Consider the following 26,024-nt stretch of genomic DNA (forward strand, 5'->3'; position numbering starts at 1 on the left):
GGACTCGTATACCACTAATCTAATTTTAGAAAAGTCAGTTTTTCTAAAATCTAAAACTTTTGTTTTTGTGTGGTGTGACTCAGTCACTGTACTTATAGTAAACCACACTGATTGGTGATCACTAGATCCCAAGCTTTCCCCTACAGTAATATCAGATACCAAATTCCCATTTGTGAATACTAAATCTAAAATGGCCTCCTTCCGGGTTGGCTCCTCCACTACTTGCTGTAGAGATAATCCCAGTAGGTAATTTAGAATATCTGTACTCTTGGCAGAACTAGCTATTTTGGTTTTCCAGTTTACATCTGGAAGATTGAAGTCTCCCATAATGATAACTTCCCCCTTCAATGTCACTTTAGCTATTTCCTCAACTAGTAGATCATCTAATTCTTTGACTTGGGTAGGTGGTCTATATATAACACCTACACGAGTTACCTTATGATTATCAAGTTGCAAGGTAACCCAAACTGACTCTAAATTGTTCTCGCTAACTTGTATCAAATTCGATTTTATGCTATCTTTCACATACAGGGCCACCCCTATTATTATATAATTTAATTGCTATTTTTTTTTTTTTGTAGAACTCAAGCTTGCAAAATGAAAATCAGTGCTTAAAAAAGAATATTTCTGCTCTTATTAAAACGGCAAGGGTTGAAATTACACGTAAAGAAGAAGAGATTAACAGACTGACTCGGAGGTAATACTTTCAAATTTTGTTTTAAATTACAATAAACTACATTATATACTGCACAGTAATATAATTTGCCCAAATCATTGCGCTCCACTTGGTAAAATATTGTGGTGTTTTTGTTTTCTTTGTGTTGTTCTATACCTGTTATTCTTTGTAGATATTTATGAATCCTGTGGTGGGGTCAGCAATAACAGAGTATCAGATTTCAGTGGTTAAAGTGTAAACAAACACAAGATATTTATTAGTCACGTTTGAGCATCCACATGTATATGACATATATTAAATTAATCTCCTTGCGCATCTGAGTGCTAGAACTATACATCAGGTTACCTCACTTAGGTACCCCAACACAGGCTTTGCACATCCAACAAGTCATGCAGCTTCCAGGCTCTGACCCTGAATGAGGCTCTCAGCCCTGTCTTTATTCCCGCAGTAACTGCTGTGGGAGGGAATGGCAGGTCCCTCTACCAAACTACTCACTATTCCATAAAACACAATAAAGAAACTTGCCTCAGCAAACTTCACTTTGCTGAAAGAACCCAGCTTTTCTGGATTCTTTTTTTACCTCACCCATCTGAGCATTCCAGATATCCCCTCTAGTGCTTTACCTTACAAAGTGTTAAAATACAGTTATGGATGTCACCTCTTATAAATGGGGTTTATCCTTACACAATCTGACAATGCAAACACTGGCAGAATGTGTAAGGATTTAACCCTAGATTGTAAAACCCGCTTGTCCATAGGAGTAACAGAGGAACACAGTTGTTCCAGAATTGTTAATTAAAGAATAAAACTACTCTGGTCATACCTAGAGTGGCCCTCTTTAAAGGGTTTATCTTGTGAAAATTATCATCTAACCATGGCATAAGTGATATATCTCAGATCGCAGGTAGAGCTACTTGTGGGGCCCCAGGATCCTGAGAAAAAGGGGTCTATAACTCTAGTCTCTGCGTGGAGTGATAGTCCACCAATGTGCTATGCAGGCCTGTCAGTGCAGAGGGCACAGGCAGGAGAGCTCCTACCTGTCCTTTGCTTGCTGCAGGAGCAATATCTGTACACCGCAGATATGGCTACAGTGTACGTATCCCGTATGTGCTGCAATAAAAAGCATTACAGAAAGGCCCCAACTTCAGGTGGCTGTTTTGCTTTAGAAACAAAATAAATAAATAAAATGTTACAAAAACTGTAAAAAGTGTAAAGGTTTAGATAAGCTTTTATTTATTGTAGTCTTAATTTATAAAGGCATTTTTAATAGTATGCTTCTCTTTAATAGGCCGAGTGGTCCAGGCAGAAACCACAGTTTCAAACTCAATCCACTACCTTTGCGTACAGTGAAAACAAAATCTAATAATGTTGACCACTCAAACAACATAAGATACACAGAAACCTTGCCAAAAAAAGCCATCCCTTTGCAATCTAAAGACCTCACAAGTTGCAATTCTAAAAATCTTTCTGAGAAGACGACTTGTATGGAAAGTAGCCAAACAAGTACACCAAAAAATCCAATTGCTAAAGAGTCCAAGGAGAGCCCAGTATACCATTCACAGGAAAGAGGCTTGGAACCTCCAAGGTTGGAAGTAAATGATAAGAATAGCAAAGAAGTGGACTTGGATAGCCAGACTATGGACACTGAGAGAAGTCGGACAAAGGAAAGACCCAGATGTAGCTTTTCCAATTCAGTAAATGAAAGGTCTGATCTGAAAGAAAAGACCCACAAGTCATCACCAAAATGTGGGGAAAATGAATCCTCTCAGGAGAATAGAAATTCAAAGACTGAGGTTGGCTGTGGGGCAGAAAACCACAAATACCATTCAAGCTCCACTAAAGAAAAGACGCAGGTGAAAGATCTGGAATACTCTAAAGAAAAGCAAGTAAAAAAGCATGAAAGATCACCACACAGAAGGGAGTCTAGAGCACATGAAAAAGAAAAAAATACAGAATCTAGGCACAGAACTGACAAAAATGAGGAACCTCGACGGTCAAAAAGAACACCTTTTTCAAAGGACAATAGTGCCCAAAAGATTTCAGAGCTGAGCGATGGCAAAAGAAGCAGTGATGTTTCTAGAAAGGATAATAGTGCCCAAAAGATTTCAGAGCTGAGCGATGGCAAAAGAAGCAGTGATGTTTCTAGAAAGGATAATAGTGCCCAAAAGATTTCAGAGCTGAGCGATGGCAAAAGAAGCAGTGACGTTTCTAGAAAGGATAATAGTGCCCAAAAGATTTCAGAGCTGAGCGATGGCAAAAGAAGCAGTGATGTTTCTAGAAAGGATAATAGTGCCCAAAAGATTTCAGAGCTGAGCGATGGCAAAAGAAGCAGTGACGTTTCTAGAAAGAATAATAGTGCCCAAAAGATTTCAGAGCTGAGCGATGGCAAAAGAAGCAGTGACGTTTCTAGAAAGAATAATAGTGCCCAAAAGATTTCAGAGCTGAGCGATGGCAAAAGCAGTGATGTTTCTAGAAAGGATAATAGTGTTCAAAAGATTTCAGAGCTGAGCGATGGCAAAAGAAGCAGTGACGTTTCTAGAAAGGATAATAGTGCCCAAAAGATTTCAGAGCTGAGCGATGGCAAAAGAAGCAGTGACGTTTCTAGAAAGGATAATAGTGCCCAAAAGATTTCAGAGCTGAGCGATGGCAAAAGCAGTGACGTTTCTAGAAAGGATAATAGTGCCCAAAAGATTTCAGAGCTGAGCGATGGCAAAAGAAGCAGTGACGTTTCTAGAAAGGATAATAGTGCCCAAAAGATTTCAGAGCTGAGCGATGGCAAGAGAAGCAGTGATGTTTCTAGAAAGGATAATAGTGCCCAAAAGATTTCAGAGCTGAGCGATGGCAAAAGAAGCAGTGATGTTTCTAGAAAGAATAATAGTGCCCAAAAGATTTCAGAGCTGAGCGATGGCAAAAGAAGCAGTGACGTTTCTAGAAAGGATAATAGTGCCCAAAAGATTTCAGAGCTGAGCGATGGCAAAAGAAGCAGTGACGCTTCAAGAAAGGATAAGCGTTCTTCAGAGTACAACGAGTCCAAACATGAAAAAAAAGACTCAAAACCAAGCAAGTCTGAAAATTCAACAAGAAATATGCCCAGTAGTGAAAATAAAACTGAAAGATCTGATCGTGATAGAAGAGGAGATGAAAATAAAAGATCTAGAGATGAACAAGCTAGAAGTAGAAATGACCGAAATGATAAAGGCCACCGAACGAAAGAAAAAGACATGCATCTGTCTCCAAGCAAAGATAAAGGCTTGCATTCTAAAATAAGTGACAAGGGCAAAAGTAGAGAAAAAGTTAAAGAGGACAGCATTCAAAAAGACTTGAAACTGTCATTTATGGAAACCCTTAATTTAACACTTTCTCCTGCTAAAAAAACCTCTGACACACAGCAAGTGGTCTCCGGTGCATCCAGTATGGAATGTGAGGTGGAGGGGAAAGTAGCTGAAGGCTCTTCCCAGCTATGTGTGATTGAAGACAGTACTGACTCTCTACATCCTCAAAAGACAGATTTGAAACCCAGTGAACATGTTTCAATGGATAATAACACAACCAAAGAAGACACCAATCTAGTGTCTCAATTTGGACCTGTTGTAGACCATATAGTGTGTTTAAATGAGCAGCAACCAAGTTCCACTGTTGAGGAGAACAGCGAGTTATTGGCAGAATTAACACTAGACGATAAACAGGCTGGGTCTACTGTTCTAGATACAGTGAGCGCTGAAGTGAAGGACACACACAGTCTTGTAGATGATTCAGAAATTTTTGATCTTGATTCATTTATAGAAATTGATAGATGCAGTGGTAGTCCTTCTGACACTCCTAATGTGTCTGTGCCTGCTGAACAGAGTGAAGATGACGGCAGTGTCTTGAAGCAAAGTGAAGATGCAGACAACCAAGCCATTAAACTGAAATCAAGTCTAACTGAAACCCCAAAAGGTATATGTGAAACACCACGTAATGACTTTATAAATGTAATCGCAAAAGGAAGTGAGAATAAGCCATGTTTCCATGATGAAGGCTCTATCGACTTAAACTCTCTAAGACATATTCCAAAAGTCCTCAGCCCGCTGAAAAGCCCAGTCCGGCCTAAAGCTCAGCATACACTTGAGCGCACAGCTAAGGCTTCTGTAGTGAGCGTTTTATATAAAGGTATTTTTTTATTTTTTTTTTTTTTTATGGAAGTAGTTTTGCATGCCTGGATGATTTTAAATTTTTTCTTAGTTTTTTTTTAAACGACTCTAAACTATATACTTTGATTTGTTTGCTAAGGCGGTGTCGACTGAGGGCTCATGCACACGACCGTATGTATTTTGCAGTCCGCAAAAAACGGATCCGCAAAAAATACGGATGACATCCATGTGCATTCCTTATTTTGCGGAACGGAACAGCTGGCCCTTCATAGAATTGTACTATCCTTGTTCGTAATGCGGACAATAATAGGACATGTACAATTTTTTTGCGAAAAGGAAATACGGAAATGCAATGCACATGGAGTAACTTCCTTTTTTTTTTTGCGGGCCCATTGAAGTGAATGCGGTCCGTAAAACCAGAGCGGACTAGGAAAGAAAATACGTTTGTGTGCATGAGCCCTGATTGTAAGGATTCTCACTACTATGTAGTCGCATATACTTTCCCAGAGTTTAGTTGGAGCACAATTCACCAGATTTATTATGACTTTGGCTCATTTTTAGTCAGTCTGTCTGTGTGTGTGTGTGTGTGTGGCAGAAAGTCAAATGTATGCCAGCTGTGAACTGATGTCTATTTGAGCTATAGTTTATGCCAGTTCTGGCGTAAGTTATGATTTTTGCTAGGTAGCTGGAGGTCAAGCCTATCCAGCTAACCCCAGCCACTTTCCCAAAACTTTTGAAAAATAGCAGGAAGTGTTAAAAGTAGGGATCGACCGATATAGATTTTTTAGGGCCGATACCGATAATTTGTGAACTTTCAGGCCGATAGCCGATAATTTATACCAATATTCTGTGAAATTTCATAAAAATAAAATAAAAATTCCTACACAAATCTGCTGAAAATGAATATTTTTATTGTTAATGTGTAGTTTTTTGTTTTTTTTTGTAAATATTTCTTTTTTATTTATACTTAATATTTTGGTGTTTTTTTTTTTAACTAACTTTTAGGCCCCTTAGGGACTAGAACCCCTGTCCTATTCACCCTGATAAATCTCTATCAGTGTTAGCTCCTCCTCTCAGCTATACACCTCCTGCAGACACTGAGTTAATTGGTTTTTGCTTGGTGTCCATCAGAGGTAGACCTGTTTTCCTGCAGGTCTGCCAAAGATTTTTTTCTTTTTCCAACGGACTACAGGCGGCCTCCAACCACCTGTTTTTACCCACACTTGAGGGGGAGAGACCAGTGGGTCCTCAAGCCCGCTGCTTGTTTCCCACCTCTGGAAGAGTCGCCTTGCTGCTACTTCCAGAAGTTTTCCCTCCTGTTACCAGTGTAGCCGCCCTCCCAAGGGGCAGCACACTGAGGAAGGTGACACTGCTGTAATCGGGGTGGGCAGAAACCATCTAGGTAAGTATTACCTTCCTCCCCTCCTCCCTGTACTGGGTTCTAGGGGTTAACATTCTGCTGGGTCTCCTGTGTTCTCTAAGTGAACACAGGAAAATTTGTTTTTTTCTTCAAAACCTTGGCCTCTCGCCGGCCCTCGCTCCGGTCCCCAGCCCCCTCACCTTCCTCCAGGCCCTACGGTGCACCGACGCTTGCTGGCCTCCTTGGGTGGCTGCTGCATTCTCACTGGGCATCGGTACGCCCGTTCCCGGCCTCCTCTGTTCGAGGGGCAAGATCCCCCTACATTCCACCTCCTTCCATGCGCTGCTCTCTCAGCTGGAAGTTTTTCCGTTTGACCCTGCCTGTACTCGAGGCCCCGGCTCTGTGGCCTACTATGCCACGTTCTTCCAGAGTGTTTGGGGGGCGGGGACTGGCTTCTCAGAGCACGAAACTTTTGCGCCCATATCTTCAGCCCATTGAACTCCTCCCCCAACCTACTTTAACCCAATCCTTGCCTCAGTGTTTCTGTGGCTGAGGAAAAATAATTACCTATCGCTCATAAAAGGATTGATCGGATTAGGGCTATATGTAATTCCTACACTTATTATTATTATTATTATTATTAACCCTTGGATCTCCGGTCCTATGTTAACCCTAGTTCCATCGCCCTATAGCAGTGTGTGGCCGTATTGTTATCTTAGTGATTGTAGTGCCCCACGTTCAGGCTTACACTGTGTCCTCTCTACAGCGGAGCCAGTGGCGCAATGGATACGCAGAGTGCTTGCACTACCGCTAGCTACTTACGTCCTACTACCGGATACTGTACAGCCTGTAACATTACCCCCCTCCCCCCTTCCATAGGCGGAGTAATTACACTTCGACTGGATACTGTACAGTCGGTCGCATTACCCGCCTTTTTATAGGCGGAGTGTTTGCACTTACCACTGGATCCTATTCATTCTGTATCATTACTCTTTTTCATAGCCAGGGTGTTTGCACTTCCCATGGGACCCTATACATCCAGTAGCAAGGCCCTCCTTCCATAGGCGGAGTATTTACTTCACCACTGGATACTGTACAGACTGTCACATTACTTTCCTTTTATAGGCGGGGTACTAGCAATACCACTGGATACTTTACGGTAGGGGTGGGCGATATGGCCTAAAATTTATATTGCGATATAATTTTAAGCATGTGCGATATGCGATATATATTGCTTTCTATATTGTTTTCTATATTGGGGGGGTGTTTAAACTTTTTTTTTTTTTTTACTTTTTATTTAATAACTATTAGCCTCCTTAAGGGCTAGAACCCTTGTCATATTCACCCTGATAGAGCTCTATTATGGTGAATAGGACTTTACACTCTCCCTGCTGCCCTGTGCTTTGTGCACACAACAGCAGGGAGCTGACCTTGGCAGCCAGCCTCTGATCTGCTCCCCCCCAGCCTCTGATCTGCTCCCCCCCCCAGCCTCTGATCTGCTCCCCCCCCCCCCCCCCCAGCCTCTGATCTCCTTCTCCCTCCACTGTGCCGGCCGGCGGGCTCAGGAGAAAATGGTGCGCGCAGAGAGCGACGATCATATCGCGGTCCGGCGATATAGGCGATATGGCGAAAATCCATATCGTGGCCCAAATTTATATCGCATATCGCCTATACCGCCCACCCCTACTTTACGGTATTGGTACTATCACTGGATCATATATTCCTGGTAGCATAGCCCTCCTTCCATAGTGGGTGTATTTACACTTCCACTGGGTACTGTATATTCGGTGACATTATCCTCATTCCATGGAGTAATTGCGCTTTCACTGGGTCCTATACAGACTAGCATTTTTCTCCTTCCTTAGGCAGAGTAATTGCACTTCCACCGGAGACCATATGTTCTGTCGCGTTACCCCTTTCGCATGTGGAGTATTTGCACTAATCCTGGTTATCTTCTGTCCAGTTGGATTTCCACCTTCTATAGGTAGACTAGTTGCACCACAATTGCATACTGTAGATCCTGTAGCATTACCCTCCTTCCATCGGTGGGGTAGTTCCACAACCAGTGGTACTTGTACTACCAGTGGACACTGTACATCTTGTCGGGCTGCCCTCTTTCCATAGGCAGAGTGTTCCCACTACCTTTGGAATCTTCTGCCCTATCGCATTATCCCCTTGCCGCATTGCATCCCGTTCCAAGGCTGGTCTTGCTAGACACTGACAATCGCCTTATAGGCAGTAGGTGGAACGTCTGCACGGGTTACCAGTTTTCTTCCTTCCCCGGTGGAGTATTACGCTACCAACAGTTAATGTTGGCTACTGCTGTTTGACATCATTTTCAGGTGGGGTCTCCCCTCTGGAGAGGCCTGCCGGCTATACCCCCTCCAGCCTGGCGATAGCATATCAGTTTTCAGCTTAGTGTCGTAGGAGGCAGACCTCCCTGCTTATTCTGGGGCGACTTACTTTATAATTTTTTCTTTTTAGGTTTTGAAAAACTGAGTCGCCTAGCCACTCTGTCTACCCCGGGAGCAAGGCCGGTGTTGGAATCCCTCACCACCCGACCTCCCCAAGAAGAAAAGGTGGACCAGGGCAGCCCAGCTTCCCTGCTTCCCCCCAGCCAAGGGGTCACCTTCCGGCTAGACCCCTCCCCCACCATTTCAATCTCCTGCCACTTTGGGTGCCAGCTGCTGAAGAGGTGACCCTGCTGGTAAGCTGAGGAGGGGTGAAGAGGATGAAATGAGGTGAGTAATCCGGATTAGGTGAGCATCTCGGCACCGTCCCCTCCACACCCCCCTCTCTACTACGGTTCTGGGCCTCTGGAGACCATGTCTGGGGGGGGTAGCAAACAAACACAGGGCCTCGGTCCCAGGAATGGTTAAGTCCACAGGCCTCCCCCTCTTGCTCCTTACGCCCTGCGCCGGTGGGTTCCCGCGGCCGGTAACTACAAGCAGGCGCCTTCTGAACTTCACTCCGGGCCCCCCGTTCTCCGACTGGGCGTGCTCCTTGGTCGGCCAAGTGCCGCACTTTATCTGACCAGTGGCCGGTATACACACCCAGGCACCTGCTAGCGCCGTTCTGGGTTCCTCCGTTCCCCGGCGGCAGAACGGACATCCCAGTCGGCCGGGCGCGTGCCCTATCCCGGACAGTGGAGGATTTCTCACAGTTTCCCAATTTGACCTGTGGGGCCGTTTGGTTGATAATGCTCCACCTGCGCAAATCCAGTGGAGAACATCTGAAGGATTCCCAATCCGCCCTCTGGGGCCATTTGGTTGATAAAGCACAGTCTGCGCAATCCGGTGAGTGGACCTGTAGAAGTTCCTATTCCTCCCCCTGTGTCCTCTGGTGGTCGATCCAAACAAAAGGGACCACCAGAGGACCAGATAGCAGGTATATTAGACGCTGTTATCAAAACAGCATCTAATATACCTGTTAGGGGTTAAAAAAAATTGCATCTCCAGCCTGCCAGCGAACGATCGCCGCTGGCAGGCTGGAGATCCACTCGCTTACCTTCCGATCCTGTGTGCGCGCGTTCACAGGAAGTCTCGCGAGATGACGCATATATGCGTGACTGTGCGCAGGGCTGCCGCCTCCGGAACGCGATCCTGCGTTAGGCGGTCCGGAGGCTGTTAAACCACTTTTAAGCATTCCATCAAATCAAAGTATTTGGTTATGAGGGGCATGTATAATAGTGTGTAAATGCCTATTCAATGATTCTACTAGCAGCAATTTCTTCTCTGAAATCTAAAATGTTCTTTTTTTTTTTTTTTTTTTTTTTTTAAACCAGTGCATTGCAAAACTGCATTTTCAGCTGGTGTTTTCATTGCTGATTCTGCCCCAAGATGGGTCCTGCTGATTCTTTTTTCCACGTGGAAAAGAAACAAGTGCTGCTATCCAATGAAATAAATGGGAGGATGTTTCAAGGTGTGGGTGTGTTTTTTTTTTTTTTTGTTTTTTTTTGAGGCATGTGAACTGGCCTTAACGGTGCACATATAAAAGTTAAAATATGAGTTAAGTCCCAACCATTGGTCTTGGTACATTATGGATTTTGTTTTCTGACATTATCTATTTCCTGTTTTAGGCACAAGATATATGGATCTCATCTGATCCATTGAAATGGTAGACAAGCCCCCCTTATGCCTTGTTAGAGCCTATAGATGTAATTAATGAGTAACCCTCTGATAGCTGCGAAAGATTCTTTAAATTTGCCCATTTGAATGTACTCATTTTGATTCAGTGTGTCCATCCAGCCCCTTTGACTATAGTTGGGTTCTGCAGAGAACCAGCCGTAACACTGCAAATACGCAGAGGAGCAGCCAGATGAAAACCGTTGCGTACAGCAGTATTTGTCTGGCCGCTCCTCTGCATATGTGCCGGGTTGCGGCTGGATCTTCTCCGGAACCCATTATGGTCAATGGGGCCGGACGGATTGCTGGCAAGGACTGATCCTGCTGGATCTGTTTTACCGTTAAGGTGCTAAAGCAGATCTATCATGTTAAACATACTCCTTACAAGTTTGAGTATTGCTCTAATAGTTGTGGTTTCGTTCTCTGTTCGTGAATCTGGAGATCAGAGCCCCCCACAGCCCCCACCCCCGTTACTGCACAGTGATGGCAGTGGCACAGGAACTAAGCTGCCTCCATCAGCAGTGGGTGTCAGCTGTAACATACAGCTGAGGACTCTGGTGAAGTGGGTGCTGCCACTGATCCCAGCCTTTTAACTATTTACATGCTGCAGTCAGTAGCAGCCACTAATGTAAGGGATTAACAGAGGGAGGAAGCTCCCCCATCGGGGTGCTGTTACAGCAGCTTCCCGATGGCTGCCGGAGGCCTTACAAACTTCTCCAGGGTTGCCATGTACTGAAGTCTGAGAGGCCCTTGGTGTTTTCTATTATGTATTCTTTTTCTTGAAAATTTCAAAAATTACTTTCAAAATTCTAAGGCTTCTAATGCCCTAAAAAAATAAAATGACATTTACAAAATGATGCCAACATGAAGTAGACATATAGTGAATGTTGCTGAATCACTTTTTGTCTTAAAAGCCGAAAAAGTCAAATTTATAAAATTGCAAATTTTTCAGTAAATTTTGGATTTTTTTTAAATCATTATGGTAAAACATATCGACTTAAATTCACATGAAGTATGATCTGTCACGAGAATAGTCTTAGAATTGCTTGGATAAGTAAAAGCATTCTAAACTTATTACCAAATATTAACTTCTTTATTTTACTATATATGAGTGGAGGATTGGGACATTTCCTTCCCCAGATGCTCCTGATGCTCTGCCTGTTTATTTACTGCCAGTGACGTACCCGGTTTTACATCAGTATGCCAGGAGGAGACTTCTGCCTAGCGGTCAGCCCGGTGATGTCATTGGCACAAATGGGTGGTCAATAGCGCTGCCAGAGACTATTTTGGAATCTGGTGCTATACTGCGTTGTATAGTACCCTCCTCCAAAACTTCTTAGGGCAGCACTATAGACCACCCATTTGTGCCGGTAATGTCACTGGGCTCACCGCTAGGCAGAAGTCTCCGCCTAGCATAGTGATGTGAAACCCGGTACATCACCAGTAGTAAATAGACCTTGCGCTGCGTGATGGGAAAGCACAATTGCTAATGCTTATTGTTAATTGTGAATTAGGAAGATGGTCGGCACTTGATTCTTGTGCGCGTCGGCATGAGAAGGAGCAAACTCCAGAAAACAGTGTAACAAATTCCCAGCGGACGTTCAATCTATTCAGTTCATATGCTCTTTTATTCCAATCAGTGTATCCAATAAAGGATGCCTTTTCTGCCCGTCCAGCCTTTGTCAACTGAAATGAATAGACTGAGCGTCCGCTGGGAATTTGTTGCACTATTGTTAATTGTGAACATTTACGTAAAATACATTTATAAGTTTAGGTCTGTCTGTGGTTACAGTATGCTAATATCTATGCCATTTTTACTTTAGAATCACTACCAGAGACAAACGCCAAACCTACCTGTTTGTTAGTATCTGAAGATTTAAACAAGGAAAATTGTCAACCGGATAATAAGTCAGACTTTGGCAGTAAAATTCCTGCAGTGACCTCTACTGATGAAGTTGAAGAGGGGGAGACAGTCAGTGAAGATGAACAATTTTGTAAGCAAACAATCCAGTCTAAAAGTAGCCCTGACCAAGTGACAAGTGTGAATAAAAGTCAGTCTGGTCAGGATAGTGAACTACTGTTTTTGCCCAAGCCAGAAACACTGACTACAGCACAAAAAAAATCTACTAAAAGTAAAACTAAAATTGACAAACAAGCAGCATTGTCAACTAGTAAACGAAAAAAAGAAAGTGCAGATTCTTGCCTTGACGGGATTTTAAAAATTGTTACTCCATCAAGTATACAAGATGTTCTACAGATGTTACGAATTATAAGGAAACATATAAGAAAAAAATACATGAAATTTAAGATTCAGTTTTCACTTAATCAGTTCCATCGGGTAATTGAAAGAGCAGCGTTATATTTTGTTAGTCTGGTAAGAAGTCTAGACTGGTCCAGCTTGTGTTCCTTACCAGAAAGATTGCAAAAAAAACTTTGTAAGCACATTGAGACCAGACTGAGAATGTTGAAAAAGAATGGGATTGTAGTCAGAATTTTTGACCAATCTCTTATTGATATGAAGACAAGTCTGTGGAAATTCGTAGATGAGCAGCTTGATTCATTGTTTGACATCCTTAAAGCAGTGCTTTTAAAACTTTGTGACAAGGCTGAAGTTGAAAAAAATATAGTATCTTGTACAAACACCCAAAAATCTGATCCTGTGGAAAATTCTCGAAATAAGAGATGCAAAAATATGGATAAGGTATGTTTACGTTCATCAGGATCAATGCCTTGTCTAAGGCGACTTGAGTTTCACAATCAAGCAACAGTAACAAATCCAAATAATGAAAACACTGTGCTGCATAAGGAACTTGTAAAGGAGTTAACAGGAATTGGTTTTAACTCTGAGAATGTTGATATTCCTTCTAGTAATGTCAGCTCAACATCAGAGCCTCCCCATGTTTCACCTTCCAAGTCTTTTGCGTCTAATGCACCATGTCCCAAAAGTCAACTAAATTCTTCAGGTCTGTCTTTTAATTTGGTGAGTGATGATCACATGGGAGACGTTTTTAAGAGTTTGCTTCACAACTCAGATAATTTACCATCTAACACCTTGATAGAAGATGAGTGGATATTAGAAACTCCAAAAAAAACGGCATCATCCAGTAAGAAATTTGAGAATGTGGATTCACTGTCTGAAAATAAAACGCCAACAAAATCAGCTTTTTCCTGGTCTTCCATCTCTCCTCCACATATGCACACTTTTTCTAGACTTGACACCGTACTAAACCCTGATGTCTTTGATGAAAACTGCCTGCTAGAGGTTCCTACCAGTTCCTCTTCCATCAAGACCTTAAGTGGCTCTGAGGATCGACTGAAATCCTATTCTTCAGTTCTTATGGAGGATCTTGCAGTGTCTTTAACTCTTCCATCACCTCTGAAATCAGATTCACATCTCAGTTTTCTTAGACCATTTTGTGATACAGAGCCCATATCGAAACTTGATGTAAAATACTGTGAAGGGTCATTTTTGGATGAACTGACTAATGAAGATGCAACTGAACAAGACATACATTTAACTTTGGATTCTGATAACTCAAGCACTGGATCTTCAGAAGATACAGGTCAATCGGGCAGCTTTCAGTACCATCCAAGTGAACCCATGCAGGCAGTTATAATGGAAAAATCGAATGACCATTTTATTGTTAAAATAAGGCGTGCTGTGTCTTCTAGCTCTCCAGTTTGTGACTCCTCATCTGAAGGGACTGATAATACTGTACCAGAATCTTTACAAACTGTCGACGGTAATAAACCTGAAATGGAAACTAGACTGGACACAATGTCGGAAGCACATAATGGCAGCATACAGCTCCATCCAAATCCCTTACATTTAACAAATCTCACAGACAATTATTTAATTGATTTAATGAGACCTGATGAAGTCTCAGTCCCAGACGAATCTGTATTTAAATTGCCTCCTAGTAGAAGCCACCTAGAGTCCCCAGCTGCAATGAAGAGAATAGCAAATTATATTGTAGAACATTCTGAAATAAGTTGTGAGAAGAGTGTTACAAGCTGTATAGAAGAAACATGCAATGCAGAAGTGCCTGCTGACATATTACCTAAAAAAACTTCTGATGCCGGCACTGTGGATTTAAATTTGAAGAAGAAAAGGAAATCGCTAGATGAGGAGCCATCAGCCAAACGTAAAAAAACTTCGCCTCCTGATGAGGACAAAGGTACCAAGCATTATAAAACTGAAAGCTTACTTCTAGAGAAGGCCGATAAAAAGAGACACACAAGAGCTGTTAGTGATGGGGCTATAAACTTCCATTCCTCCAAAGTCTCTCCAACCAACTTGTCTGCGAAGAACGTTATCAAAAAGAAAGGAGAAGTCGTCATTTCTTGGACAAGGTAAATGTTCCCTAGAGTTTTTTTTATTTGCACTTTTTTTTTGTAGGATCTTTTTGTGGTTCTATTTAAATTGGTATCCATTCTTATTGCATACATTCCAATTTCTGATTAGTCTTACTGAGAGAACTTGCAGTTTATGCAAGATTACAGTCAGCAGCAAAGCTGCGGAGGTAAAAATTGTCCAACAATGAGCAGCATTAAAACTCAAATCCTCATCGTTCTTCTTTGGAAGAATGGGTTCCCTTCAATTGTGATTTTCCTTTTTCACTGATTGCAGACAAGTAGTACAAATATTTTCTTCCTTACTGGCCTGAAGGCACTAGATTATCTGGCGTCAGCAGTACACCAACATACATGTCTACGGTTTCATATTTGCCTGCTAAATTCTGGATTGATTAACATACCAGGGCTATTAATTCAGGCTACACCATCCACAGCAAGTTTCTAAGGTGGTTTGTGTGTCATAGGGGGAAGTCATCATCCAGTTTTCTGGTGTAAAAAAATTACAAAACTCAAACCCGGTGTTTGACTATTTTAAATGCCATTGCGCCTAAATCTAGGTGCAGGTGGCGTTTTCAATGTCACCTGAGCCACTTCCCGAAAAGGTGGTATGTTGTGGGTGAAGTGTGGGTAGGGCTATCAGACTCCAGCACATTTATCATCATTTACACCAGTTTTCTGTTTAGGCAGACAGATCCTGGAGGATGCGTCTAATTTATGATTAGGCCTACGTCTTGTCGTAATTTAGGTGAATCCTCAGGTGGCGCAGGAGATATCAAGGACTGGTGTAAAATGGCAGTCTTTGATAAATTCCCCCCTATATTCCTTTGAGAGCACAGACAAAAACAAAATGGATGAGTGTTATTGGGGTGTACAGGAATTGCCAAAACGAGGCTTGGTTCTCTGCAGTTTTTGTCTGATTCTGCACCTTAGAGATCCTGGTCTGCCGCCTATACCCCTGTGCTGCACAATACTAGTAATCCCTTATACTGGAGATCTATCAAGACTGCTACCCCCTTGACTTCAAACTGTTGATTTGTAAATGGGGTGGGAGGGGGTAGTAAACTGGTTTTTCCTAACTGTGAGGTATTCGGGGGGGACCATTTTGGTGGAAGCAGAATCCCTTTAAGTACAGGGATGCTGCATCTTGTGCTTTTATGATCACCAGCCAAGTCTGAAGTCTGCCTTTTTGCTGTAGAAAGTGTCTGGACATTTGTGAACTATTTATCATTTGTGGTTGTTTTTGTGTCTGTTATAAGTCTGTCTTTGCTTTGTGTGCCTGCCCCAAATTTATGAACCAGTACACCTTAATATATGTGGTGAGTGTAATGTGGTTTACACCTTTATGTACACCAGGGGATTGCCTGGCATAGGCTGCCACATTTTCAATATTTGCACTTAGTAAACGTGCTATAATCCAGGTCTAATCCCACTTTCGCCTCTTAAACGTAGACCACTTTGAAAAGTGGCGAGGAATACCAAAATGTTGCAGAAAACGATGCAACTTTTTTGAGCCACAAAACTGACAGTACAACAGTATAGCGTGCTCTATTTGCATAGCTCCAATTTCTTTCTGTGGCAGTTGTGGAAACAGGAGCGCTAGTCACTCAGCCGTTTATGTAACTCCGCCTCCCTCGGCTGCTACTTGCTGTAACAGTCAGCGGGTTATAGCTCCGGTATCTTGCTGCTCACCCATTTGAACAGCCACCCCTCTGTCTCCCAACGGTGATGTAGTCCTGTCCGCTTGTTAAATGTCATCATGATGTCATCCTATCAATGATTTGACACCTATCTCTATATACATAGAGGGAAGGCTGTCAATCACTGATAGGACTGTTTTCTTGACTTCAAAGATCAGAATGAGAAGGAATACAAATTAGGGATCGACCGATATTGATTTTTTATGGCTGATACCGATAATTTGTGAACTTTCAGGCCGATAGCCGATAATTTATACCGATATTCTGGGAATTTTCATTTTTGAGAAAAAAAAAAAATTCCTACACAAATCTGCTGAAAATTAATTTGTTTATTAACGTGTATTTTTTTTGTAAATCTTTTTCATTTATACTTAATATTTTTGTGTGTTTTTTTTTATTTTTTATATACTAACTTTTAGTCCCCTTAGGGACTAGAACCCTTGTCCCATTCACCCTGATAGATCTCTATCAGGGTGAATAGGAGCTCACACTGTCCCTGCTGCTCTGTGCTCTGTGCACACAGCAGCATGGAGCTTATCATGGCAGCCAGGGCTTCAGTAGCGTCCTGGCTGCCATGGTAACCGATCGGAGCCCCAGGATTACACAGCTGGGGCTCCGATCGGAGGAGCAGGGGAGAGGGGATCCTGTGGCCACTGCCACCAATGATTAATACTGGGTGGGGGGGCGCACTGCGCCACCAATGTTTTTACTATTGGGATGGGGGTGGGGGGCGCACTGCGCCACCAATGATTAATACTTGGGGGGGGGGGGGCGCACTGAAGATAAGTCTCTCATCCATATACAGGAGGCGGGAGCTGGCTGCAGAATCACATTGCCGGCTCCTGACCTCTATGAGCCTTAGCTGCGATCCGCGGCACCTAAGGGGTTAACTACCGCGGACTGCAGCTACAGCTCATAGAGGTCGGGAGCCAGCTATGTGATTCTGCAGCCAGCTCCCGCCTCCTGTATATGAATTAATGAAAGACTCATCTTCATTGGTGGCGCAGAGGCCACAGCCCCTCCCCTCCTCTTGTCTTCTCTCCTGTCATTGGCGGCAGCACAGGGGGAGGGAGACACTGCTTCCTTCTCCCCTGTGCTGCGGAGGGAACACGGAGAGCGCTGAGAGCAGCGCGTTCTGTGTTCCCCATACGTTATCGGTATATCGGCAAAATAGATGCCGATAACGGTCAAAATCCTCAATATCGGCCGATTAATATCGGTAAAACCGATAATCGGTCGATCCCTAATACAAATGAATCATATACACATGTTAATGAATGGTTTCCCATAAAACTACATAACAATCTGCTCAGCTCCTCCTGCTCTATATGGTGCAGGTTCCCTTTAAAGATCCACTTTCAGCATCGTCAACCCTATTAAACCAAGCATACTGCTTGATAGGGTTGATCATGCTGATTAATATGATACCTTGTGAAAATCCTTTGTGGCGTTCCCGAGAAAAGAACATTTTGTTCTTTAGACAGAAGTGGGCTTCATTGCCTCTTGCTGCTAGTCAGTTTTTCAGTGCTGGCCATGCCCCTTTCTATACTGAAGCCCTCATTTGCAACTAGTAATTATTATTTTTTCCTCTTAGAAACACTAACAGATTTTCACAAGATGGGGTTGGTCCTGCTGATTACAATTAGATCTGTCATGCAGTATACCTGGTATAATAGGGTTGACCTTGCAGAAAGGTGCTCTTTAATCTGTGTCCATATCACATAATCCCTCCAGAGCCTGTAGTGGTGCAGTAGGGGCCATTGTCTAGTCCTAGCCTTGCTTTTCCTTCTACCTGATTTTATGTAGCTGTAATTTTATCTTTTTATTACAGAGATGAAGACCGTACAATTCTCCTAGAGTGTCAAAGGCTTGGGCCAACTAAAAAGACATTTATCTTCTTATCTTCAAGTATGAATAAGTATCCACATCAGGTGTGTATAAACTAGAGATGAGCAAAGTTTTGAAAACTTCGATTTGGCTGTTTCGTCGATTTTCACAAAGAAATTTGCTCTGTGACAAATTACTTTGTCAAGCACATTTCTTTGTAAGTAGTAGGCGCAATGATGGGGAATGGGGGCGGGGGGATGGGGCGCAATCGCCATCATTGAACCCCTCAGATGCCACATTCATCGCTGATCACAGCATCTTATGTTAAATGGAGACCTTTTCAGGGGTTAAAAAAAAAAGTACTCACCTTATCGCGAAGAGGTCGCCGCGCCATCTTGATTGAAGATTCCACGTGAAATCTCGTACAGTGCGTGGCGTCATGTGTCACCACATGCGGGATCTTCAATCAAGATGGCTGCTGCGCCCTTTTCAAGGCAAGTGAGCGGAGCCTGAGATGTAATGGCTCTGCTGCTTTTTCCCCTGGGTCTAATTAGCATAATATATAGAGCATTACCTCTCTGAAGTGGGGGCATGTACAAGGATCTGATTAAAAACAAGTAGTATACTTGTTTGCTTTATATTTTTGTGACTTTACTGTAATAATGAAGATACAGAAATTCTGCTGTGTGTTTGCCCGGAATCCACAGTAATGGAATCTTCAGCAGATGAGACATTATGTAATTGACAGGTGATGTCAGTAACATAAAGCAATGATGTAAAATATTTGCATAATTTCAGGCTAAGGGTCCATTCACATGTCCGTAGGTGTTTTGCGGTCCGCAAATTGCGAATCCGCAAAATACGGACACCGGCAATGTGCGGACCCCACATCGCTGGCACTATAATAGAAAATTTCTTGTCCGCAATTGTGGACAAGAATAGGACAGCACATAGCATCCGTTCCGGCCCCGTTGAAAATGAATGGGTCCGCAAAATCCGAAACGGATCTGGAAAAAAATTGCGGACGTGTGAAAGGACCCTAATTAAATAATAAATGTTATGTTCCTGGGTGCTTCATATTACAGTAAAACTAAAACTGCTTTTTATAACTTCAGGTGGAAGAACGGTTCCGACAGTTAATGAAGCTCTTCAAGAAAAGCAGAAATTCCAGCAGCTGAAAATGCTCCTGTTCATGTGCCTCCAGTGTTTGACACAAAGAAGAGACTAAATGTTGGCCGATGACAATCAGAACATGTTTCTGATTTTTGTAAATATCGTAAGATATATGTATTCTAGAGGAAACTCCTTGAACAGAAGCTGTGTAGGGATTCGGACAGCTTCAGATCCATTTCCAGCATCCACATTATGTTGCACTTGTGTCTATCTTTATGTATGAATGACTTTGCAGGTAATTGACAAACTGGTCATTATTTGGCGTTAGTAAAGTTGTAATATTTGTAACTAATAATTGGTTGCCTCGATGTTAAAGGGAACCTGACACCTCTACTATGCTGCTCGTGCATGTAGTGTCAGACCTGCTGATTTTACAGCACTGACAGTGAGATCTTCGCACCACGGGCCTATGCTGCAAGGAAGATGAGACTTGTGGCCCTACCCTCCCCGCCTCCTGAGCATGACTGGCAGGTTTCTTTCATGTTACTCATAGGAAAGAAACCTGCCATTTATGGGGGAGAGCAGGGCTACGCGTCACTATTGGCACACGATGTGAGGGTCACCGTATCGGTACTGAATACGAGCCCGTAAATTATAGCCTGCTGAAATCGGCAAGTTTGTCACTGTATTATGCTGTCACTATAAAATGCCAAAAGAATAAATCTTGCTAGTATCAACTGCAGTAAAGGCAAGATGTCTTGTATTAGTTGTAACAAAGTAAGTCTACTGCATCAGACCCAGTTTTGTTTTGTTTTTTAAGCTGCAGTTTCTGGAGCCAAAGCAAGAAGTGGATCCCGCATGATGAAGTATCCATCCTTCCTTTATATTTCCTATTCCATTTGAATCCACGTCAGGTTTTGCCTCAAAAACTGCAGCTTGTATAACCTACCTGAAGTGGTTTTCCAAGATTTAGTAAAAATTGGCAGAGAGCATTGATCAGAGTAAAAATAGAAAAAAAACTTTGGTCCCCCTCCATTCATGTGACTGCTTTACATAACTACTCATTTTCTGCACATGTGACTACTGTTGCCAGTGATTGGCTGCAGTGATCACGTCAACGATGAACAGCTCATGACTGGTGCAAGCCCAATGGGGATCAGAGTAGTGGAAACTTTTTTAAAAGGTAAGGTGATTTTCATTGATATACTGCCAATTAAAAAAAATATGTACTTAGAAAACTCCCTTTACATAGTCCAGTATAAACATGTGTTACATGATGATGGTAAGCAACAGTTTTAAAATGTCTTTTCAGTCCTGATGTTAACAAAACATTTACATACTTTTTTTAAATCCATTGTCTGAGTATGCAAAGGCAGTCACCTTGATTCATCATTTACAAAAAACATTTCTGTTGGGGCTGATGCAAATAGAGATCTTCAAGAACATAGCCATAAAACACTATTGGGCTACTTTCACATTAGCGTTTTCAATTCTGCTATTGAGATCTGTCATAGGATCTCAATAGCGGAAGAAAACACTTCAGTTTTGTCCCCATTCATTGTCAATGGGGACAAAACTGAACGAAGCGGAATGCACCAAAATGCATTCTGTTCCTCTTGGTTGCGCTGCCATCGCGGACAGATTAACGCTGCAAGCAGCATTTTTTATTTTTTTTTGTCTGCAATGTGGTGAGGAGCAAGACGGATCCATCCTGGCACACAATGTAAGTCATCCATTTTTTCTGACACAATAGAAAACAGATCCGTCCCCTATTGAATTTCAATGGTGTTCATGACTGACTGATCCGTCTTGGCTGTAGAAGACATAATACAACCTGATCAGTTCATGACGGATGCATGTGGTTGTATTATTGTAACGGAAACAATTTTGCAGATCCATGATGGATCCGCAAAAAACACTAGTGTGAAAGTAGCCTTAAAGAGCATCCGTCAGCAGGATCTTAAACCTGGCATCAGCCTTACGTGTGCCTTAGGGTTTGGCACTAGCCCCTCTGTGCACCTAAGTTCTGCAGAGCCAAGGCTTAATTGGCCAGATATTCTGCATGTATATTGCCCCAGTAAAGTTTCCCCTTTTGTAGAATCTTGACGTTCAACACTTTTTTCAATGTTAAAGGTAGGGTCTTACGTTATTCACTATTTATTAATATTTAATTTGGTGAGCTGATCAATAAACCAATTCTTTAAGAAAAGTGTTCCATAAATTGAGTCCTAGGTGCTACAAAGCTTTAAATGCACAGTTTGTTTTCTCTTCTCTTGTATTTCTGGGTTTTTGATTTTCCTTCTCTAACATGCCTTTACTTTGAAGGTACTGCTATTATAAATGTGAGTTTCACCTTAGTTCATTCATGTTATTGTAAATCCCTGTACAGATCCAACATTATGTTGATGTCAACTTTTTTGTGTATGTAAAGACTTAAGCCATGTATTTTGTATAAAGCTGTATGCATTTCTTTGATACTATGTAAAAAATGTTCAAGACTTCTTTATCTTAGTCTGTTTTAATTTTTCATTTTTAGGCTCTAGGGTTGTCAGGTTTCAACATCTCTGCGGAAGAAATTTTTTAATACTTGAAAACAATGTGGAAATGGCCTCATAATCAATTAAAGCAGATTTCAGACTTGTAAATATACACATTATGAGATGAGTTTTATATAACTTATCAAATGGCAAACTAAGGGCTTCTTCACATAGCCGTTGCATTTTTCGTATCTATTCCATGTGCAAAATAACCAGATCGTTTTAAATCCTCATTTGTTTAAATGGGTTATTATATCTCTCTCGTTACCAGTCAGAAAACTCAAAACATTTGACATGAGAAAATCCAAAAAACAAAATGGCTGCACACCATTATATATACAAACAATAGAGCTAAGAAATGGGGGGCATTCTAGATAAAAGTGGTACAATACACACTATAAATGAGTATACATGAATAATGGAAGCTCTTAGCGCACATACGTGTCGGGCCCACCTTCCAGGTGTCAAGATGGCTTCCGCAGATGGGTCCCTATCACTAAAGAAACTGCCTCACTTTGAGAGAAAATCCAAAGAATGGTTTCGTATAAACACTCATTCCAAATAATTGCCCTGTGTTAAGGTACCGCCCATGAACAGACAAACACTCATTAACCCTTTCATGACCAGGCGATTTTCAGCTTTTTTTTTATTATTATTTTTTTTTTTTTCCGTTTTCATTTTTTACTCCGAGCCCTCTAAAGTCATAACTTTTTTTTATTTTTCTGTTCACATAGCTGTATGATGGCTTGTTTTTTGGAGCACAAGATGTTCTTTCTAATGACACTATTGATGGTTGCATACAATGTGGTGGGAAGCAGGAAAAAAAAATTAGAAATGGGATGAAATTGGAAAAAATGCACAACCACAACCAGTTTTTATTTGTTTGTATTTTTTATTTTTTGGGGGGGGTTTGAATTTACGGTGTTCCCTATACCATAAGCCGTGTTATAGACAGGGCTCCATAGAAAAAAAATAAGCAGCAACCTCCTGTTACACAGAAGGACAGGGGCTGTTGCTAACACACTTTGGCTCCTCCGATCCCCACCGGGAGCCAGAGCACACTTGGAAGTGCATGCATCTGAAGTGTTAAATGTCTGTCATCGGCATTAGCAACGTGAGCCTGCTGTATGAAACAGTAGGCACTCGGCGGCTATGGCGCTCGCTCCACTCAGGAGCAGGCACCATCTTTAAAATCCAGACCGCCAATGTAAATAGCTGTATGGTGGTTGGAAGGGGTTAATCAGGTGATGCAGCACCTGAAATCCGGATTTCTGAGGATTTGTCCTGTGTAAACAGATCTGCCATCCAGAATTTTTATGTTTTGTATGGGACATGTTTTCTCATCCACATACCAAAGAGTTGATTGCTGCCTGTGAATATAGTGCTCACCTGACAGTCAGTTATAGGGAATGAACAGTTTATTTAAAATAATTGTGGATTTTACTAGTAAATGACGTAAAGTCATGATTTTATGAAAGACACGGAGGCGAGTATTGCTTAACTCTTTCTTTACTGAATCTACAGCAGCAAAGAAGATAAACAGAAAAAACATTCCACCAATGAGGATAGTAGTCCCTCCCCCTTAGTCCCCAATATAGGGACCTCCTTCATATCACAACTTCCTTTCTTTGGTAACCGAAACTGGAACGCCAACACTCATGAAGAAAACGGCGTCACCTCCAACTGATGCCGGAAAAACGGAATGGTCCCCAACTGAAATCCTGGTAGGACTAGAAACAACACTGGGGAACGATCATCCACGGGTCGCTGGAAACCTGTAGTCAACCTGGAAAGAAAATTAATATAAATATAAATAGCAAGGAGCAGAAGATGACCTCCAATCGGTAGTGCTGATACACTAAAACGCAAGAGCTAACATAAAAGTTATCATACACAGAATCAAGAAAAACAAACCATGTAAGGGGAGGGTGATAAGGGTGGGACAATACTCGCCTCCGTGTCATAAAATCATGACTTTACGTCATATACTAGTAAAATCCATAATTTTATTTCAAGACACGGATGCTCATATTGCTAGTTCAAAGCCGATTCACAATGGAGGTAAACACATGTGGACCCGGTCTGAAGTAGAACTCCCTGAACGTAGAAACTCGAGACCAGTCTGCCAGTCTCATGACGTCCTCCAACTTAGCCCCAGACAAGGCTAGGGATGTGGCCGAAGCTCCCCGTATCGAGTGTGCCGTGAAAATGGAGGTGTCAATGCCAGATAGGGATTGGATCCACTTCACCCAACGCGACAGGGTGACACTTGTGACCGGTACGTGAGGACGGCGAAACGAGATGAACAATTGTGAATGAGACTGGGAGCGCAAAGTAGAATTCCGAACCTCGTATTCTCTAAGACATGCAACAGGGCATAGGGCCAAAGACTCCGTAAAGGCCGGATAATCCACTGACTGAATACTGGTCTTAGTGCGACGTGAGATATTAAACGTCACGCCTTCAGGGGTGAACGAGCGGGCGTCGTAGTCAAACGCCCGCACGTCTGACACCCTTTTACAAGAGATGAGGCATAGTAAGGTTACTAATTTAGCTGACAGCTGGTGTAAGGACAACTCCTGATTGGCCGGCCAGGCCGACAGAAAAGACAAAACTGTAGATACGTCCCAGGAGCTGGAGAAACGGGGACGGGTGAGGTGAGACCCTCTAAGCAGGTGACAAACGAGGGGCTGGCGTCCCGCCAGGCAGCCCTCTATCCCCTTATGCCCCGACGCGGTGGCAGACCTAAAAACGTTAATAGTGCGATAGGCCTTACCGTCCTTGTACAAGGAAGAAAGAAAAAGGATAATATTATTCACGGAAGCCGTAACGGGATCCAAGTTCCTAAGCAGGCACCAATCAGCCCATGACTGCCATGCAGACCTGTAAGCTCTTCTGGTCTCGGGGGCCCATGCGCTCTCCAAAAGGAATCTAGCTGTTTCCGAAACCTCTGTGAGGCAACTGGGATTCCCGAAATCCTGCAAGCCAGCAGGCGCAAAGAGTCGGTTACGACTCGGGGATGCGGTTGACCCAATGGCCCCCGCAACAGGGTCGCCAACTGAGGTAACAGGGGTCTGTCCACCAACAACTCCAGCAGTTGCGGGAACCAAGATTGTGTCCCCCAAAATGGGATCACTAAGACCATGTCCGCCGACTGGTGACGCACCTTGGCCAGAACCCGTGGGATCAGGGAAAAAGGTGGAAAGGCGTACGTCAGGTTCTCCGACCACTGTTGTAGGAACGCATCCACCGCTTCCGCGGATGGGTCCGGTCTCCAACTGAAGTATCTGGGCAGTTGGGTGTTCCATCGAGACGCAAGAAGGTCAATGGAGAAAGGGCCCCAAAGGGATAACACCGAGGCGAAGGTCTCGTCCAATTTCCAGTCGCTGGAATCTGACATGAAACGAGAATTCCAATCGGCCTGTGTATTGTGGAGACCCGGCAGATATTCCGCCACCACCAACACATTGTTGGAAAGACAGAAATCCCAGAATTCCTTGGCCAGATGTGTTAACATCTTGGATCGGGTACCCCCCATGGAGTTGATGTACCGGACAGCTGCGACCGTTGTTCATCCGTAGACGAACACACACCCTGGCTTTCCCATTGGCGAAACTGCTGATCGCAAAAGATCCCGCAAGGAGCTCCAGGGCATTGATGTGCAGGTTCGATTCGGTGGCCGCCCAAGGACCTCCGGTGGATACCCCTTCGCAATGGGCACCCCATCCCAGAAGGCTGGCGTCGGACTCCACGACGAGGTCTGGACGAGGGCCAAAAATGGCCCTGCCGTTCCAGGCTGAGAGATTGGCAATCCACCAGACTAACTTGTCTCACGTGTCTGAGTCCGATCGAATCAGGTCCACATAAGTTGCTCCCGCCTGCAAGTGGGCTATCTTTAGGCGCTGTAAGGCCCGATAATGCATTGGGGTGGGAAATATCGCCTGAATGGAGGATGACAAGAGACCTATCACCCTGGCCAGCTGGTGAAGGGACACCTGAGGCAAAGACAATGTGCGACGTAATTCTTTGCGAATCGCACGCACTTTCACTGGGGGAAGGCTGAGAGTCAAGGCCTCTGAGTCAACCAGGAACTCCATGGTCCTGGATGGGGTCAAGAAGGATTTTTCCCGGTTGATAATGAAGCCCAAGTCGGTGAGGAGGGACATTGACAAGCAAAGGTGGTCCTGAATGGTGGGGTAATCCC

At 43.1% G+C, this 26,024-nt stretch overlaps 1 protein-coding gene across 3 annotated transcripts in view; it reads left to right on the forward strand.

Annotated features, from left to right (window-relative positions):
- CASP8AP2 (caspase 8 associated protein 2) overlaps positions 1-20,906 on the forward strand; it is a 133,322-nt gene extending 112,416 nt beyond the window's left edge. Inside the window, exons 6-11 of one of the 3 annotated variants that reach the window (XM_040428767.1) lie at positions 582-697; positions 1,965-2,694; positions 2,761-4,825; positions 12,114-14,643; positions 18,175-18,274; positions 19,286-20,906. In XM_040428767.1, coding sequence (XP_040284701.1) covers positions 582-697; positions 1,965-2,694; positions 2,761-4,825; positions 12,114-14,643; positions 18,175-18,274; positions 19,286-19,348 — 5,604 coding nt within the window. In that variant the 3' untranslated portion in view covers positions 19,349-20,906. Of the gene's footprint in view, positions 1-581; positions 698-1,964; positions 4,826-12,113; positions 14,644-18,174; positions 18,275-19,285 lie in introns of all 3 variants that reach the window. The other 2 variants (XM_040428766.1, XM_040428768.1) reach the window with 2 other exon arrangements.
- Positions 20,907-26,024: the final 5,118 nt, after the last annotated feature.

Source organism: Bufo bufo, chromosome 4, assembly GCF_905171765.1.
Source record: "Bufo bufo chromosome 4, aBufBuf1.1, whole genome shotgun sequence".
Taxonomy (NCBI): Eukaryota; Metazoa; Chordata; class Amphibia; order Anura; family Bufonidae; genus Bufo; species Bufo bufo.